This window comes from Schistosoma haematobium, chromosome 4 (genome assembly GCF_000699445.3).
Source record: "Schistosoma haematobium chromosome 4, whole genome shotgun sequence".
NCBI lineage: Eukaryota > Metazoa > Platyhelminthes > Trematoda > Strigeidida > Schistosomatidae > Schistosoma > Schistosoma haematobium.
The window spans coordinates 19044250-19060911 of record NC_067199.1 but is presented as its reverse complement, the minus strand read 5'-3'; the positions used below and the strand labels follow the sequence as shown (position 1 = coordinate 19060911).

At 36.4% G+C, this 16662-nt stretch overlaps 2 protein-coding genes across 3 annotated transcripts; one reads left to right on the top strand and one right to left on the bottom strand.

Annotated features, from left to right (window-relative positions):
• The first annotated feature begins 363 nt into the window (after positions 1-363).
• Positions 364-8560, top strand: ROPN1L_1 (Ropporin-1-like protein). 2 transcript variants are annotated; one of them, XM_012944647.2, is made up of 5 exons: positions 364-1177; positions 1214-1337; positions 3551-3712; positions 6314-6486; positions 8288-8560. In XM_012944647.2, exons 1-5 carry the CDS (start codon positions 1044-1046, stop codon positions 8403-8405), a joined length of 711 nt encoding a protein of 236 aa, XP_012800101.1. In that variant the 5' UTR covers positions 364-1043; the 3' UTR covers positions 8406-8560. The 2 variants fall into 2 exon arrangements, with proteins under 2 accessions (XP_012800101.1, XP_051066427.1); XM_051215884.1 differs by having other exon boundaries at positions 3551-4932.
• Positions 8561-10064: 1504 nt separating this feature from the next.
• On the bottom strand, positions 10065-15257 carry RPL4 (60S ribosomal protein L4; the record flags this gene model as incomplete). The annotated part of the gene is made up of 4 exons (XM_012944648.2): positions 10065-13373; positions 13461-13759; positions 13793-14465; positions 15138-15257. 4 exons carry the CDS (start codon positions 15255-15257, stop codon positions 13221-13223), a joined length of 1245 nt encoding a protein of 414 aa, XP_012800102.1. The 3' UTR covers positions 10065-13220.
• Between the last annotated feature and the right edge of the window lie 1405 nt (positions 15258-16662).

Here is a 16662-nt window from a genome sequence, read left to right as displayed (position 1 = left end):
GGATAGATAAATCATAGACTCACCGAATTGGCTTCTTTGGAAGATTTGACCAGAAGCAGAGGCGTGTTCCATAATACGGGTCACCAATTGTAGTCTAATTGGGATTACCAATTGTAGCGTGGCGTCGAGTTGAGATTAACTATGAACACCGCTACCAAGAAACACGTGTCAAGTAAATCAGAAGACGAAGGTTGAACGTAACCAGATTTATTTCGTTGGCGATCTCGTGGTATTGAACGAATACCAAGATCGTGCCAAGGAATGGTACAAGTGGAAACTGGAGGGAGGAGTACGCGCGAACAGTACCAAAAACCGCAGAAGTTAATGGAAGCACAAAATGGCTATAATTAGCACAGTTAAACAAAGAGCACGTCAAACAAGCACAGGTACAATTGGTTATAATAATAATAGTTGTTTTCATTAAACCAATCGTGTTCTCGTGATAAAAGTGAGTCCCCACAGACTCACAGTTTACGATTTGGTGTACCAGATCACGTTAGGCTCACCAATGAAGATGGCAAACGTATTCAGTGTCTGACAACGCTTTTACCAGTAACACCTTCTAATATAACTCGTACCCACCAAGAGAAATCAAAAGACAGAATGAAGGAGATCAGAAGTTGTATTTGACGATTGCCAATACATCGGAATTGTCTGATCTAGTCTGGCTAGCGATTGCAGTAGATGTTGAACACGGCGTTCCCACACGTGATCTGGTGCTGATGCGTGACCGAGCGCCTTCAGCTAGGTGAGTCCATTAAAACATGTGGTCAGCATCTAATGTCGAAAACTTACAGAGCTATTTATTTTGAGGATTTATTTACAGCTGAAATGTATTTGGATTGTAACGTTCATGTAGTTAAACAACAGTTAAAACCTATGAGATTATTTTGGTATAATGAAATCTGAAACTTTTCAGGTTTTATCAACTACTTATTAATCGGATCTAAGACCAGTCATTCGAGACTGAACTATTGAATCTGTTTTAACTAATTTACATATAGGTTACTATAGCCTCAGTGTTTATTAAAATATTAAAACTAATGCCTATTTCTAATAATCCTCATTATTGTCATGAGCAAATCCAAATACCTCCAGCTCTTCCAGACATTTTAAAGCAATTCACCAAAGCAGCTATCAGAACGCAACCTAAAGACGTTCTCAAGTGGTCTTATGCGTAAGTAGTTCCAATCTGTAATTTGTGATTCCATAGATATTTTAAAGCGATAGCACAAAGTGAAATACCACCAGTTAAAGAAAGACTTGAGCTTCCAATAAGTACACAAAAAACAGACACAGGTTTAACACCAGGAATTTTAAGAATTTTAAATAACCAGGTTGGTCCAGTGGAATGAATGCTATGACCTTCATTTATACAGTACTTTTTGGTATATATGATACTAAATAGTTTATACTATTACTACCTAAATATTTTGCACCAAGTTTAAATTTATAGAATGATATCCGCCGAAATTAACACTCGATTTTTAAGACTAATAGATGGTAAAATTAAAATTTATTGTTTAACAGGTGCATTCAAGATCTCGCATACGAACGTTTCAAAGATGACCTTCTGTGTCACTTTATAAGATACATTTATACGAGCTAAATAAAACCACTTGTATTCCTTTCTCTTCCATCTTTAGACTAATGAATTGTTTCAAGTCATTAACCATACCCGGTATAATTTGTTCGACCATTCGAACCCAGTAATCGTGTAGGGCTTTGTAGATGCTTTAAAAGTTTGTCGGTACATTTTATTACTGATAAGCAGTTCTACAGAAAATGACGCTTACTATACGTTTTAGAGATTTGGAAAAGGGAGTAGAAGAAAAAAACTAAAAAAGACATTATTCCGTACCATGGAGTAGGAAACAAATTTGTCGTATTTGTATACTCACTGTTCCAACTGGAGAAAAGCAGTCCGTGGGTGTCTAGATATATATGTTCAATTCTTTCACGGTTGTCCACGGATAACAATACATCCCCTCATATGGTAGACTATTTCTGAGTCCACTGATTTATATCTCAAAGTTGGTTTTAAAGATGTAGGTGGATTCGTTTACCATCTTTCTTCACATCTTCAACTTTGAAATTATACTTTTTTATTTTACAAACTTATTCCTTCTTTTCCAATAGTATCTCTACTACTTTCGTATTCACCTCGATAATTTAACTTGGTATGCTGATATAATGTGGGATTTCAACAGCCATATGCCCTCAAATGCCCTGGTACAGCCGAAGGTGGGGAGAGTCAGCTCTCATCCTCGAAATGCTCTCACATGGTCACATGTATACAACCACTGTCAGGGAAGTCCTACTCACTGTCTTCTCGCGGCGAGTGTTGGTTACGAAATTGAGAGAACAAAAAGAGATTGTCCAGCGCTTTAACCTGGTTGGTGGACATGGAGAGTCTACCTAAGGGAGTTGGAAAACCCGATTCCAAACCAATGATGCACATGGGCTCCAGTATCCTGAAGGAACAAATGGAGTATGAACCAATCGTTGGTCATTGGCTACCATGGAACTGCATTCCCTTACGATGCTCCACTGCCTTGTGAATCAGGCCCTTAGGTCGAAGGCTCCGGGTGTGGCCCCCTAAGAAAACCACGTGTTTTGGCTTGGGCACTCGGGCAGTATCACAGCCCTCATACATATTAAATGAGATTTGTGTGGCGCATATGTATTTGGTACCCCCTTGTACCAGTATTTATGTGTTCAAATAAATAAACAGGCATATATATTATGCTTGGTTCCAAGTTGGTGATATTTGACTCATAGTGAGAAAAACTTTTGACAATTAAGTGTTCACTCTTTTATTGATATTTGAGTAGGCTTTTATGTGATGACCCGGATTACATAATATTTTGTAAATGGTGAAAATGTCGTTTTTCTTTTGTTTCCGTGTACAACATTAGGTTACTAGCTGATTTTATGCAATATGTCCCCTAAACGTATCTATTTGGTTAATTTTCCTAAGGATCCGTATCAAATTTTAGTAAAATTAATGCAAAATGTTGTGGATTTTGAACTGAAATCAAATGTAAATTCCAGAGATTTTGAAAAGTAGTTACGAAGTTTGTATACCCAAGTTTTTTAAAACGAATTGAAACGTAATGAGGGCTTTAGTAAATATCTTAAGTAGTTACTTCTTGTCTGTGTAGTCTCCATCAAGAAACTTCAGCGTCGCTTTTTGAAAATATGCATATCAACTGTTATCAATTTTTCAATTTCCAAATCATATAGGTATGTGAACGTAACGTGAACCAATATTTCTTTTCTATGCTTTACTAGTATTTGTATCTGAAATTTATCCATTGTTTTAAGTAAAAATCACCCTACGTACTTTATTTTATCTCACTACATACTTTAATTATTTCTCTAGTGGTAAGGACTCGACGATCTAATACACAAAAGGAGGGTAGTATTTGGCTGTATTGATCTGGGATTTTTAATTTTAACTACATCGGAACAGATTTGCTAACTTTTCCTATAATTAACTTTAAGCAATTCCGTAACATAACATAGTGTTGCCTTTTTCTTTTCATAGCTTGCGTCATTGAAAATCGTATCGTTATCTGTCATTGAAGAAAAATGGAAAGATTTGTCGCTACCGGTTGAACGATTCCAAGAAATTTGTCGCATAGGAAATTTCGCAAATACCTGTGAATGGAGGTGGTTTTTAGCACTTGCTGCTTCTGATTTATGTGCCGTAAGTCTTTTTACTTTATCTCATACAGAGTTTACCATAATTTTTGTCTTAGTTAATCCACTTTCTTTATCATTACTGATTTATCCCTAAAAGATTTTTCGACTTGTTAAAAAGACCAAAGAATCTTGTTTAATTATTAAGACATTTTAATTTATCACTGATTACACCTCACTACGTACCTTGAATAAGTCGTAATAACGTTTAGTTACATGTTAGCTAATCAATCATCGCATAAAATAGAAAACAATATATTCAGCACTCCTCAACCAGCTATCAGCTTAGAAGTAGACTTTAAGATTCCAAGCAAACCATCACTGGTCGGCACATGTATATCTGTCAATTCTGATATCATCTCTGTAGGAAACTAGCCTTACATTGACATAAAACTAATGATACAAGCGTATTATAGCAGCTTCACTACATATCAATAGTTTATTTCTTCGTAATAAGTGCTAGACAAAATAATTTCAGAACACTTCTTTTCCTTCACTTAGATTTAGAATTAGTTTCTTGGATGGTACAGATTTACTGGATCCTTAATATAGAAATAAAAGACACTTTTATGTTCATATAACTGAGCACTAAACTGAAACCGAGGCATATTTTAAAAATTATCCAGTTAATATAACTCGCGTATGACTGCATAGATACCATTTTTCAACTTCTACGATTGTATTAATTAATCAACAACTAATAACTTATTTTATACTTTCTAGCATATAGTTCTGAATCTAGTTAGCTGACTTAATTTGCAACGTGGAAGCTAAGCTAGCCATCTCAAGGAGCTTAATAACAATGCAATAGACTCAAATGTATTCTCTATGAACAATCTCTTTTTGGTTGTACATATGTGATGTGAGCTACTTATCTCCACATAAGTAGTATATAACGATGGTCAGGAAGAGAGTGTATTTCAGTAGAAGATGGAGAAGGAAAGGATTGGAACTGAAAATGCTAGAACAATGAAATCTGAGACGATGGACTAGTATTTGCAAAGGGAACATTCGAGTTTGAGACAATTAATTAATATTTTGCAAATTAAGTATTCACTGTATGGTTCTCAGATTTTAATGGGATGTTCTGTAATTTATGTTCAAATACATTCGATTGTCCCCACTTGTGCTCTTGTCCACTACACATATACTTCGCTCTTACGTATCAACAATTTTTCTCAATTTCAATGAATCTATCTTTATTATTGTATTAGATTCATTATTTGGGTAATCCAAATTTATCAAAACAAATAATATTTAATTTACTAATTTTACAGCTTGACCTCGACTCAAGTAATTTGTTCTCCCTAGTAAATTGCTTTAATAATATTATCTAGGTGTATGACTAAACACAATTAGGTAAAACGATATATTCACATGCAATCGGATCGATATGACTTACTGTTTAAAAATAGGAACATTAATGGGTAGTAATACATTAAGCTTAAGCTTATGTGATGTCTGTATGAAATGTTAATTTGGTAAAATCTCGAAGTCCAGTCATATTGTTTGTTCACCAATACGTGTTCACTTATTTATTTGAGCATAAATATTGGTCCAAAGGAGCACTAGATACATATGCGCCATTCGATTTGTGTTAGGGCTATGGTACTGCCCGGATGCCCAAACCGAAGCAGGTGGTTTTCTTGGGGGGCGGCACATTCGTAGCTTTCAATCTAAAGGTATGGTTCGCAAGGCAGTGGAGCAACGTCAGGAGATGCAGTCTCATGGTAGCCAGTGACCAACAATAAGTTCACACGACATTTGTTCCTTCAGAATACTGGAGCCCATGTGCATCATTGGTTTGGAATCAGGTTTTCCAACTCCCTTAGGTAGACTCTCCATGTCCACCAACCAGGTTAAAGCGCTGGACAATCTCTTTTTGTTCTCTCAATTTCGTAACCAACACTCGCCGCGAGAAGACAGTGAGTAGGACTTCCCTGACAGTGGTTGTATACATGTGACCATGTGAGAGCATTTCGAGGATGAGAGCTGACTCTCCCCACCTTCGGCCGCACCAGGGCATTTGAAGGCATGCTTTCTTAAGAAGTAATTAAAATTTCATATATTGTTTTCTAGACCCATTTACATAAATTTAGAACCGCAGTATTCCTTCTATTTATATTGAGTGAACTACAGCCTCTTCCTGCGCGCAAACGTTCGGTGAATATGTTGAGAAATACACTACCATAAAGCCAAGTACTCTGAGAATTTGTCGCAAATTTATTACTTTTCAAATTTCTAAAGCATTAACTTAATACCCTACATCCACAAGGTATCAAGATATTTTAATCATACTATTATGTATTTCATAACTGTGAACTACATTCAACCACATAACAATTACTATTATTGATGTAAGGCTATCCATCCTATTCAGCTATATGTAGACTCATTTACTTACACCACGAATCATGTTTACTTAGCGAGTTCCAGCGATATTTACTGGTTGCTAAAATTTTAGTAGATCAAGCACGGTTCAGGTCTATGATCTATTGGTGTCCAAAAAATGGACCATAGACCCATTTTGAACCTTGAATAAAACAGGATTTACTTTATTTTATTAAGCTTAAGAACTCGTTTGCACTTTTTTGTTATACTATTACAGACATTATCAGAAACTTTGAAATTGATATGTGAAATTTTAACGGCAGATCCTGAAGGTGGGGCAGCTAGATTACCATTTGAGCAATGGCTAGAATTCTATCGTTATCTTGCGAAAATCGATGATATACCAGATGAACATATTAATAAAGTGTTAGCTCATTTGAGTTTTGATATGTAAGTTTGATTTTTTTATTGCTTTGATAAATTAGACTTAGTATGTAGAGATAACGGTAGCATAAGTTGATTCTCTTACGAAAAGTTTCCTTTCCTAACTGGTGTCAGTTAGTTACAACGTAGGATCAAGTACATATATCCATCGGTCCAAGTTGCCATACCTCATTAACACAACAAGATGAACACCGGATTCATAAAAGTAGTTAATTCAGAGGTGGTAATATATAAAAGAAAGATTGTATATAAGGATATAGTACAGGAAAAAAGAATTAGTTCGTAGAAAGAAAGATATGAAGCGATTTTAATCTCTTAGTTTAAGGGAAGACAGAGAGTGTATATACCAACGCCATTGTGATTGATTCTGAGCCATGTCACCAAGAGTCTCCAACCATTGGTTACGATAGTCACGCGGACTCCAACCAAGTAGTCTGCATCTCCCAACATGGCTCAGACTAGAAGTTAGTGACTTCAAGTAGATGCCACGTTTTGATTTGGCCGCCCCCAACTTTCTTCCAACCATTTCCAATACCGGATAGCATTGCACGTCGTGGTAATCGGTGTTCAGGCATACGTAACACGTGGCCCAACCATCTCAGTCGATGAAGATTCATAACCTCATCAACTGATTTACCATCATTACCTAATACCCAGCGTCTAACGCCACTATTACTTACCCGATGATCCCAGCAGACGCCAACTGGTGTATACTTGAATAACACTAGATGTGGAAATTAATAGATGATTATATTTGAAAGATATTATCGAAGTCTCAAACTATGACGAAACAACGGTATAATTTTAAAATACTTCCCTAAGGTCGATTCCCAGTGAAAAACCTTTCGAACTGGATTGATTTCATAATCTTAATAACATTCAACAGACTCCACAACTCAAGTATTGAATTAAGCTTCATGAACCACACAGCGAAATTTTTAAAATTCCTGAGATAAATCTAAAGATAAAGAAACAATATTTAACTTCCTTCACAAAAGGGACAGAGTAATGCAGACCAGAAAATATCTGTATTTCTTTTTATATGACCAGTGAGCGCCTATATGTGATACGGTTTCAGTCTCTTGTCGGGATCAACTACTACACATGTCGACGTAGAAAGAGTGACAAAAGAGTAAGAAATAACAAACGAACACAGTGAAAGCACTAGGGTTATTTTGATTGGGGAGATTTATCTGAACAGAGAGATATGAGAGATGACCCTAACTTCATTAAGATTAACAGTCAAATATTTATGCTTAAACCATTTTTGACCAATTAAAATCTACGGGTAGGAAGTTATATGTTTTCAAGTCTGTATATTTCATCCGTATTTAATCATCAAGTTTTTTAATAGTTTCACCAGATACAGCTGTTTCTCCATCTGTCATATATGAGGTGTACCTCAATTCCAATATATTTGTCGCTCGTTATGCCAACGGATGAGCTAAAAACCTAAATTTGCCAACAGCAAGTGTTTCTGTCCGAGTTTGTAATTCCTTTAAACTAGTTCGTAAGTACAAATAATAGCGTTTACAATACGGAGAACAAAAAAAGTAATTAAACGAAAGCTAAGTGTAAAATCTAACCATAATCACGCTTCGATGAAATCTGAAAAAATTAACTGTGATAAAAAACTCAAACTTATTTTTCTCTGTGACCTGATTCGATTTGAACACAGCTAACAAATATGGACCAAAATAAACAAAAACCATTCCCTCCGAATTTATAATGATTTAAATGACTTTTTTAAATAATGTTTTTCTTAAAATTTACTTCTGGTTTTCATTTTCACATTTTCTTTCAAAAGTGCAACTCAAAATGGTGCGATTGCACCTCGTAATTTTATGCATAAAAATTGTCCGAAATTAAATCCGAGCGAAGAAGTAAATTTACATGCTTTTATAGAATCAACGGTTGAAGACTAATAATTTCCGCATCAATGAAACACCATGCATATGTATGTACATCAATAGGAAGAATATTCCAAGTATTTTGCATCTACGTTCAACTTATTTTGTTAGTCTTATTAGAAAGGTAAACTAAGATAAATTGATGTTGGTTAACACAAATTCAATTGTCAATAAACGAAATGGAATTTTGTAAATTTTGAGAATTTCAATTGTTTTTTTTATTTCCAATTATATTATGGTTGACACTATATTTTTGGGAGTGAAAATTACTTCTTAATAAATGCGTATATTTCATGCAAATTGTTATGCGTTTGAAAGTTTACTAGTGACCTTCACAAAATGAATATAAAATTTAAAGGAATCCAGTTCTATTCCCTGACTTTTCATTAGTTCCCTAGTTAATGGAGATTGACTTCGGAATACACTACCATGTTGGAAAGAGTCACTTACTGGTAATTTATGGATTCCTCGAAACTCCAATAGGAAGCTATAACCTATAGAACCGACCAAGCTGAGGGCGATGACCAGCAATTCACATATTACTTGAAATGAAAATCGCAGTAGTTTAGAATGGAAAACGTACAAACAAGTTACTTGGGAAGTGTTAACATTTTCACAAACAACTCGCAACCCTAAAAAATGTATGCATTTTTATATCGCTAATAATGCTGTCCTTACAGCTTTGAAAACAAAATATTACTACCTACTAAACTCCGATAATTTAATATTGAATATCAGAACACGATATGTGCTTACGATTACTGGTTATTCAAGCTCTAATGTTCACGACTTTAGCAACTGATGTTTCAGAGTGAACACAAATACAAGCCATCCATCAGCTAAATAGCCTTTGAGAATTCGGGAATAATATATAGGAAGTAATCACCTTAAAGTGAATTTTTTGAGTAAGTTCCTATACTCCAAAACAGTTTTAGCAGGGCTATCGTCAAAAGAGGTAAATATGTATATAGCGACCAATTATAATATGTTTATAAACTACAAATTAATACAATTAGCGCAAGAACCCAATTACGAAGAGAACAAATAACACACGCATACTAAACAGTAACGAGGATATAATACAGAGTCAATAACAAGGATTAGTTATGTTTCACAACTGGTGCAATGTTATTATTGGTAGTTAAATAAAAAGGGTAAGAGTAATAGCCAGTCTAAAATTAAACAATCGTGGGTATTTAATACAAATATTATTAGCTAATTTGCCCTTATCGATAGAGACTAATACACTGTTTAGCCCTTCCCTCCTGTTTTGGCACTTTTACATTGAACCTATAACCACACCTCGAATCTGACCTAGGACCTTACGATTCCTTGACATGTCGGAATTAGGTGGTTCGCAATCCTAACTTCAGTCAATTCGCAACGTTGTCCAAAAAATTGATGGTATCTGTCTGTTTCCGATATGGTTGAATCCAACCGGTTATGACTTCATATTAGAAAACTCAGCAATTATTTTCCGGATTTAGTGCATTAAGCATGTTGTAATCATAGGATAAATCTAACGTCCCAGTAACTTAAGAAACCTATTTCTTGAAAATTCAAATATACATAACCCTGCTTTCCTATTTTCTACATAAACTGCCATTTTACTAGCATATAATCATATTATAATAGATCAACCATAAAAATGATCGATAAATTAAATAACATTACAATTCTTCATTCCTATGATTCGTTTATAGTGCATTCGTTGAATTGACCAGCTTCTATCACAAATGGTTCCACAAACATGAGATATTAGAAAAAACTTATAAACGATTACTACTGAGAATAAAACTTAATAATCCCACATTCCTTTCTTAGTATTTTGCAAATCGCATTAATACCATTATTAGCAGCACCATGGGACCATTTTTACATAACTGTTCCCAAAGATTATATTTCATAAAACAAATATAACGCCATTCCTTCGCTTACCACTCAGACCGAGTTTAAAATCCAAATTTGCATTAGTGAATAAGTTGAGTCATTTCACGATGTTTGTTGAGCAGTAAAAAAATTGCGTTACTATAGTAGGTAAAGATATTACATAAGCCTAATTATTATTTTCAGAACTGTTTATCGACCGTTTACATGTGATTTTTAAGCATACTTGAATACAATAAAAGTTGTTAAATAACTACGGACCAAAATGTATCGGTGTATTGATCTTAGTAAATTGCTTGATATTCATTCTTGATAACAACTCATAATGATAAGGACTGTTTCTAAAAGGCAACAAGCAAATTTTGTCAATAAACAAGAGGTAGCGCTCTAAATGATAGATAATAACCTTGAAATCAGATAGAGACAAATCATTAGGATACAAGTACATTCACCAAGTTAATTCCAAGAATTAAAAGTAAACTCTTGGAGTCTAGCTGTTGTTCACTTATAATCCTAACCGGAATTCTGTCTTTTCTTAAATAGTACAGAACACCACAACATATGACAATGATATCCATCCAATTTAGCTTGCTCTTTTTTCAAGTAAACTAGATAGTGTCGATCGTTTCTGAGTTAGAAATTGCAGTTTGTCTGACAAGTCGAAGTAGGATGGAACGTCTATCCTGAGTTCCACTACTGGTAGCTATCCAAAAAACGGCAAAAGTTAATAAATATTCTGTCTGCAGTTTCTCAGTATAAACAGGTGTGGACATTATTTTGACGAATTCGAGTGTACAAATCATCAGACGTTCGTAACACCTAGACCGCAATTACAATCCTCAGCCGAAAAGTTATAGTAAAAAATCACACTAACCATGCTAGGCCATATTCAGAAAAAACTCAGTATCATCGATACTTACTTCAAGTCGCAATAGGTTCCCACCGTGGAAAAATGTATGTTACGGATAACACTTACAAAGTATCTAGTTATAATATGGGATCTGCGGTCCACAACCCTGCTAGAGTTCATTGAACCGAGGACTTCTGGTCAATCTTAAGCGCTGTCATTATCTAATGATGTACATGTTGAGGTCACGAATGTGCGCTACTGAGGATTCCCATACTAGGACGAGACAGCTACCCAGTGCTTCCTGCTTTCCAATGGTGTAATACCTAAGATCGCCTTTTAATTTAAATCATGAAGAGTATTTGATTAGTCCGTTGCTGGAGTAGCTAGACAATCTACGCTGTATTTGGGGAAGAAAGACATGCTGCTGATCCGTCATTTTATACTGTAAATAAATTCAATCCAGTTTACATTTGTCAATACGACTTTTGACTACCGGTACTTGACTAAACAGTCAGTATTCATGTGATTTTAACTTATTCAGCCAATCGGTTATTTCTAACAAAAGGGTGCAATTCGTATCAAAGCAACTTATGTAGTTTTGAAACGAGTGTCTCATTCAGTGATATCAGATGACCATAATATGGTAACCCGTGAAATAGTAGAATGCTTTTTAGTGTTAAGAGCTACTAGAAAAAAGATGACGGAGAGGATTTACACTAAAATTTTTCACGCCAATAACGAACTTTGTAACTCTCCCATGGAAGATTGTTGCGGGAGGAAAACATGTTTGGGTGAGAAATTTATTGCTGTTGTGCAACTCTGCCAAACCACAAAGCTTACATGAGACAAAAGTCCAAGACACCTTTGGACGGTAGTAGTTAGCGTTTTGATCAAAGATACTTAGAGCACAGGATATTCATCTTGTTCTACAGTGGTCAAATTGTCAATTAGCCCATTATGTCGACGAGATGGCACGTAACTAACAACGACTAAGCAACATAACGGTAATCACTCACGAGTGACATTGTTAAGTTGTCGAAAATATTTGATACCCTATCAAAAAGGAGTGTCATTTTTAACGCAGAACCTGAACATGTACGCCGTCCCAAGTTGCCACACAATATTGAATTCTTAAGAAGCACGCTATAGTATAAGTATCAGCACTAGGGTAAAAGTTCAGGTGCAGGAAATAAAGGTATAACATTTCGGGATCTTAAGGAAGATACAGTGAATGCACCTTTAACATTGAAGAGGCTTTTGAATCATGTCACCTAAATTATCTAACCATTGGTTGCGATGCTTACGCGGACGTTATACAGTCGGTATCAAAAGGGATTGATCTCGCGACATTGTTGATGCAAGTTAATTTCACTTCCTTAAACTGGTAAGCATTAAGATCCTCTTCAATAAACTTACTTGCCAAGACTATTGGTAGTACAACATACGACATAATGCTAGCCATAACAGAAACAGGTCACCCCACAACAGATTTCCACACAAACATTTGATATTAATCAAAAACCCTACCATGAAATGGAACTAACGAAGTGTTTCGTGAGAAACTTGGAGCTTCCACCAGTAATCTTATAAATCATACAACGTATTTTTCGAGATTTCTGAAACGGTCTTTGTGGTAAGCACTTGTAACTAGTACACCATACAGTTAAGTGCCTTTAATATACGATCACTTAATTACCTACATTTTTAGTTAAGCCTCCAAATGGGGTTGCTGATTATCAAAATCGTAAACCTTATTACCGCTGACTAGCCTTACATATGCACAGATGAGACCACTAGAATGTTACAGCCAAACATTAGTCACGAAACTACATAATTTGACTTTAAAGTTTACAAATACATAACCACGATCATAACGAAAGACTGCTCTCATGCTTATTGCAATTCAAACTTATTTTTAATTTGTTGTTTTACAACTCATAAACACTAAGTGTTATGTATTCTTGAAATGTTCTACATAACACGAACAACACCAGGACATACTCGACTGTCGATAAGCAGAATAGATCGAAATATCAGACAATCATCTATGCATTCAGAAAATGATGCCATCATCACAACTGTATTTCAAGACATCATTTTACTTTTACATATTTAGCTTTTTTTGAAGGAGCTTCGTCAACTTTGTTAGCAGCTTTTCGTTTAAGTTTTCCGTTTTTAATCGCACGTGCAAGGGCCATCTTGAAATGTTTTTCTCCAAGCGCAAATGGATTCAATTTTAGCAACGCCTAGGAAAGATTAGGAAGAGAACGGCATTACAGTTGAAAGGTCCAAGAAATGGTACAAGCTAAGTTGAAATATATTTTACAACTTACCTGCTGGTTCTTTAACGGATTTTTCTTGACTTTAGGACCTGGACGTTGCAAATGCATACGCCTAGATTTCACGACAGAAGAGACTTCACGGCAGTGTAAAAGTCTACCTAAGTCTGCATTGGCCATTTTTGCTATGGGAAGATGGAAACCAGATTTTTTTACACTTCCTGTTTTTCGAGTGCCATAAAGCTTGTCCAACTGACGGAAAGCCGAGTCTGACCAAATAGCTAAACGTCCCATGTGACCACCTGGGGCCAACTTAAGAAGATTAAGAGCCTTGACATTAATCAAAGTGACACCTAAGACACGTCAATCAGGCAAATAAAACTTACCTGGAATATTTCTGAAGGCCCGTGATATTCCATCGTCTTTTTTATAAATTATTATCGGACCACGCTTTTGAATTCGTCTTCGATTTCGCATTTTACCTTTGCCAGCACGGAATCTCTGAGAGTTATAAACTTTTTGAATATCTGGCCAAGCTCGGATCGCTTTAAGTACTTTAACCGCATCTTTTGTTTTCTTAAGTGACTCGACCTCTTTAGATAAGACAAGTGGGAGTTCAGGGACACGGTCAACTCGATGACCGCGAGCCATGACTAACGATGGTACTCCGGTCGCGGCGATTGCAGAGCATATAGCATATCGTCGCTGCTGAATATTTATCTTTCTGTGCCACCGTCTCATTGTCTTTGTTGGAGCGTACATATGACCACCACGACACATATTTCCGTAAGCACCTTGACCTGACCTGTGTGTACCACCACCTCTCACTCTAGGAATACGGGCAACTGCTCTTCCGGTACCCCAGGATTCGGCAGATGTCTGATGACCAGCCTTTGAACTAACTGCATATGGTTGTCTTGAATTTTTACGCATTTGGTCATGGACGAAATTCAGAAGGTCCAAACGTAGTGGGGTCGTAAAGACTGCCGGCATCTTAATGGTGGAACCCGTAGATGCTCCATTCACTCCATAAACATTGACAATGGGCCTTGTAACAGCCTGAAAAACAAGAAAAAGCGTGTTACAGAAAAAAGGCTGTACGCAATGTTTTTATGCACAAAACCAGAAACAGCAATTAACAAGCCAAGGACACGCGCCTGTCACCTAACTGAAGGATATGGAGTTCACGATAGACGCTCACTCGACACAAATATCCTAGTGTCGATCCTGAAGCGGCTTAAGGAAACAACCCAGACGTCGAATGCATCGTTTTCCATACGAATGAATGGGTAGTCCTTGTGCGGCGGTGTGGCACTTAGCCTCAGTCTAACGAAAAATCAGTCACTAGGGTCAAAGACGTAGATAATTATCCGCGTTGCTCGAAATGTCTGTAGTTTTGTCTGACGGTCATCAAAATATGAATTAAATCAGCTCCCAACAACCCGTTGGGATGTCGAGGACGATGTGAAAAGTCAGACGGACAACAGCACTTATTATGAACTAAAATCTTAGATACATAAGGGAAAATCGGAATATGTTGCACTTAAACAGTCTGTGGAAAGATTACTTACTACTAAGCTGTCACTGTATTGGTAAATTTAGTGTAAATCCGTCTATTGTAAAGAAGATTGATATTAGACTGGAACCGGAAACTAAAGAGACACGCAAGATAAAAGTACGAACGACGATTCTAGGGAATTATTCAGAAACAGTAAAACACTACAAACTAACCATGTTAGCGTGAACAGCAAACGATCTGTGTGCACCGCCAAACAGTAATACACTAAAACAATGACCCACATGCTCAACTGATTCCAGGTTATTAGCCAAGTATGATAGACTAAATACCATATCAAAATAAAAAATGAGTGCCTCAAAGTTTAACGTCTTAAATATAGACAATCCTTCAAATGAACAGAATTGACGAGTCGAACAATATTTTAGGTTTAAGGAATTTGACTCGTACGAAGCCTAACTGATCAAATACAAATTGTTCAGATTAATTCTAAATTTATATTTTAAACCCTTAAGTAAATAGGCTGATTCCAGACGAAATCAATATGACGATTTCCGATATGCTACACTGATTAACTAGCTGTAGATCATTCGGAGGAAGGGATGCAATGTAATGAGTGTAATAAGTGGTCCCATAGCATGTGCACCCGATCAAGCCTCACTGAATATAAAAGGTGCTCAAAGCCCAACTCTCATTGGCTATGTATGTTTTGTTGCTCGAGTAAAACATTACTCATACAGGAAGCAATTAGCCTTTGGCCTTATCTAATAAGAAGGTTGACGAATGCTGTACTGGTAACATGTGTACTGATGGCGAAGATTGCGTCAGTGTCGTAAGCGCTGTCACAGCACAAGCCAGACACCCAACTGTGCAACCCGCAATTGAACCTTCTAACCCGAAACAATCAATGAGCGAAACGTCATTAGATATTGGTGTCAAAGTTGCTACAGCAGCAACCGCTGGTCCAGACGAAACAATTACTGCACCGAGTAGTTCTAATGTAGATGCTACGACTGATGGAAAATGGATGACGCTTAAACGCAGAAGAGTAGGAGAAATAGCTAAAACTAATGCCCGTTTACTTGATAAGTCCTTGGTGGACTCACACTACTCCGCCAAAGTCCCAAAGTAAAGCCTCGTCAAACATTGCTGTGAGTCACTCACTCGACTATCATCATTATGTTACAATAAAAACTAATTTTAAGATGCCGGTAGTTATTATGCAGGATCTAACATCACGATCGAAAGCCGTGAACACGATTTTAAAAGAAGCTAAATTCCTTCCTAGTTTAATTATTTGGAATCTAGAGCAGTCGAAAGACAATGACCCTGCTAAAAGACATGCACGCGATCTGCAGTTTGTGGAATCTGTGATGCGAAATGTACTACCTGAAGAGGTTTCAGGGGTACATATTACAAAAGTAATACGACTCGGCAAATTGGTTGGAGGCGAGACCCAATCAAAAAGGATCTCGAAGCTGGTTCTCGAGAATTTTGAAGGAAGAGATATATTATTTAAAAACGCACAAAATACTCGTGATTCAAATATTCGTATCCGACCAGATTGGGAGCTTGAGGATCGACTAAAAGTGGAAGAATGCTCTTATGGAGTTAAGAACACGAAAGTTAAATGGCGAAACCAACCTTTCCATTAAGGGTTTTCGGGTAGTCATGTCTCGGAAGCCAATGCTTCCGAGGCCTGTATGGGTAGAACGAATGATTATCAAAACACCTTAAGTG

What these genes read in the sequence shown, in the direction of transcription:
- ROPN1L_1 (XM_012944647.2), top strand. Translation starts at nt 1,044, where the DNA reads ATGCCTATTTCTAATAATCCTCATTATTGTCATGAGCAAATCCAAATA. An exon ending in CTGCTTCTGATTTATGTGCC is followed by an intron (nt 3,713 to 6,313) that starts GTAAGTCTTTTT and finishes ATACTATTACAG; the next exon opens with ACATTATCAGAAACTTTGAA. An exon ending in GCTCATTTGAGTTTTGATAT is followed by an intron (nt 6,487 to 8,287) that starts GTAAGTTTGATT and finishes TTCTTTCAAAAG; the next exon opens with TGCAACTCAAAATGGTGCGA.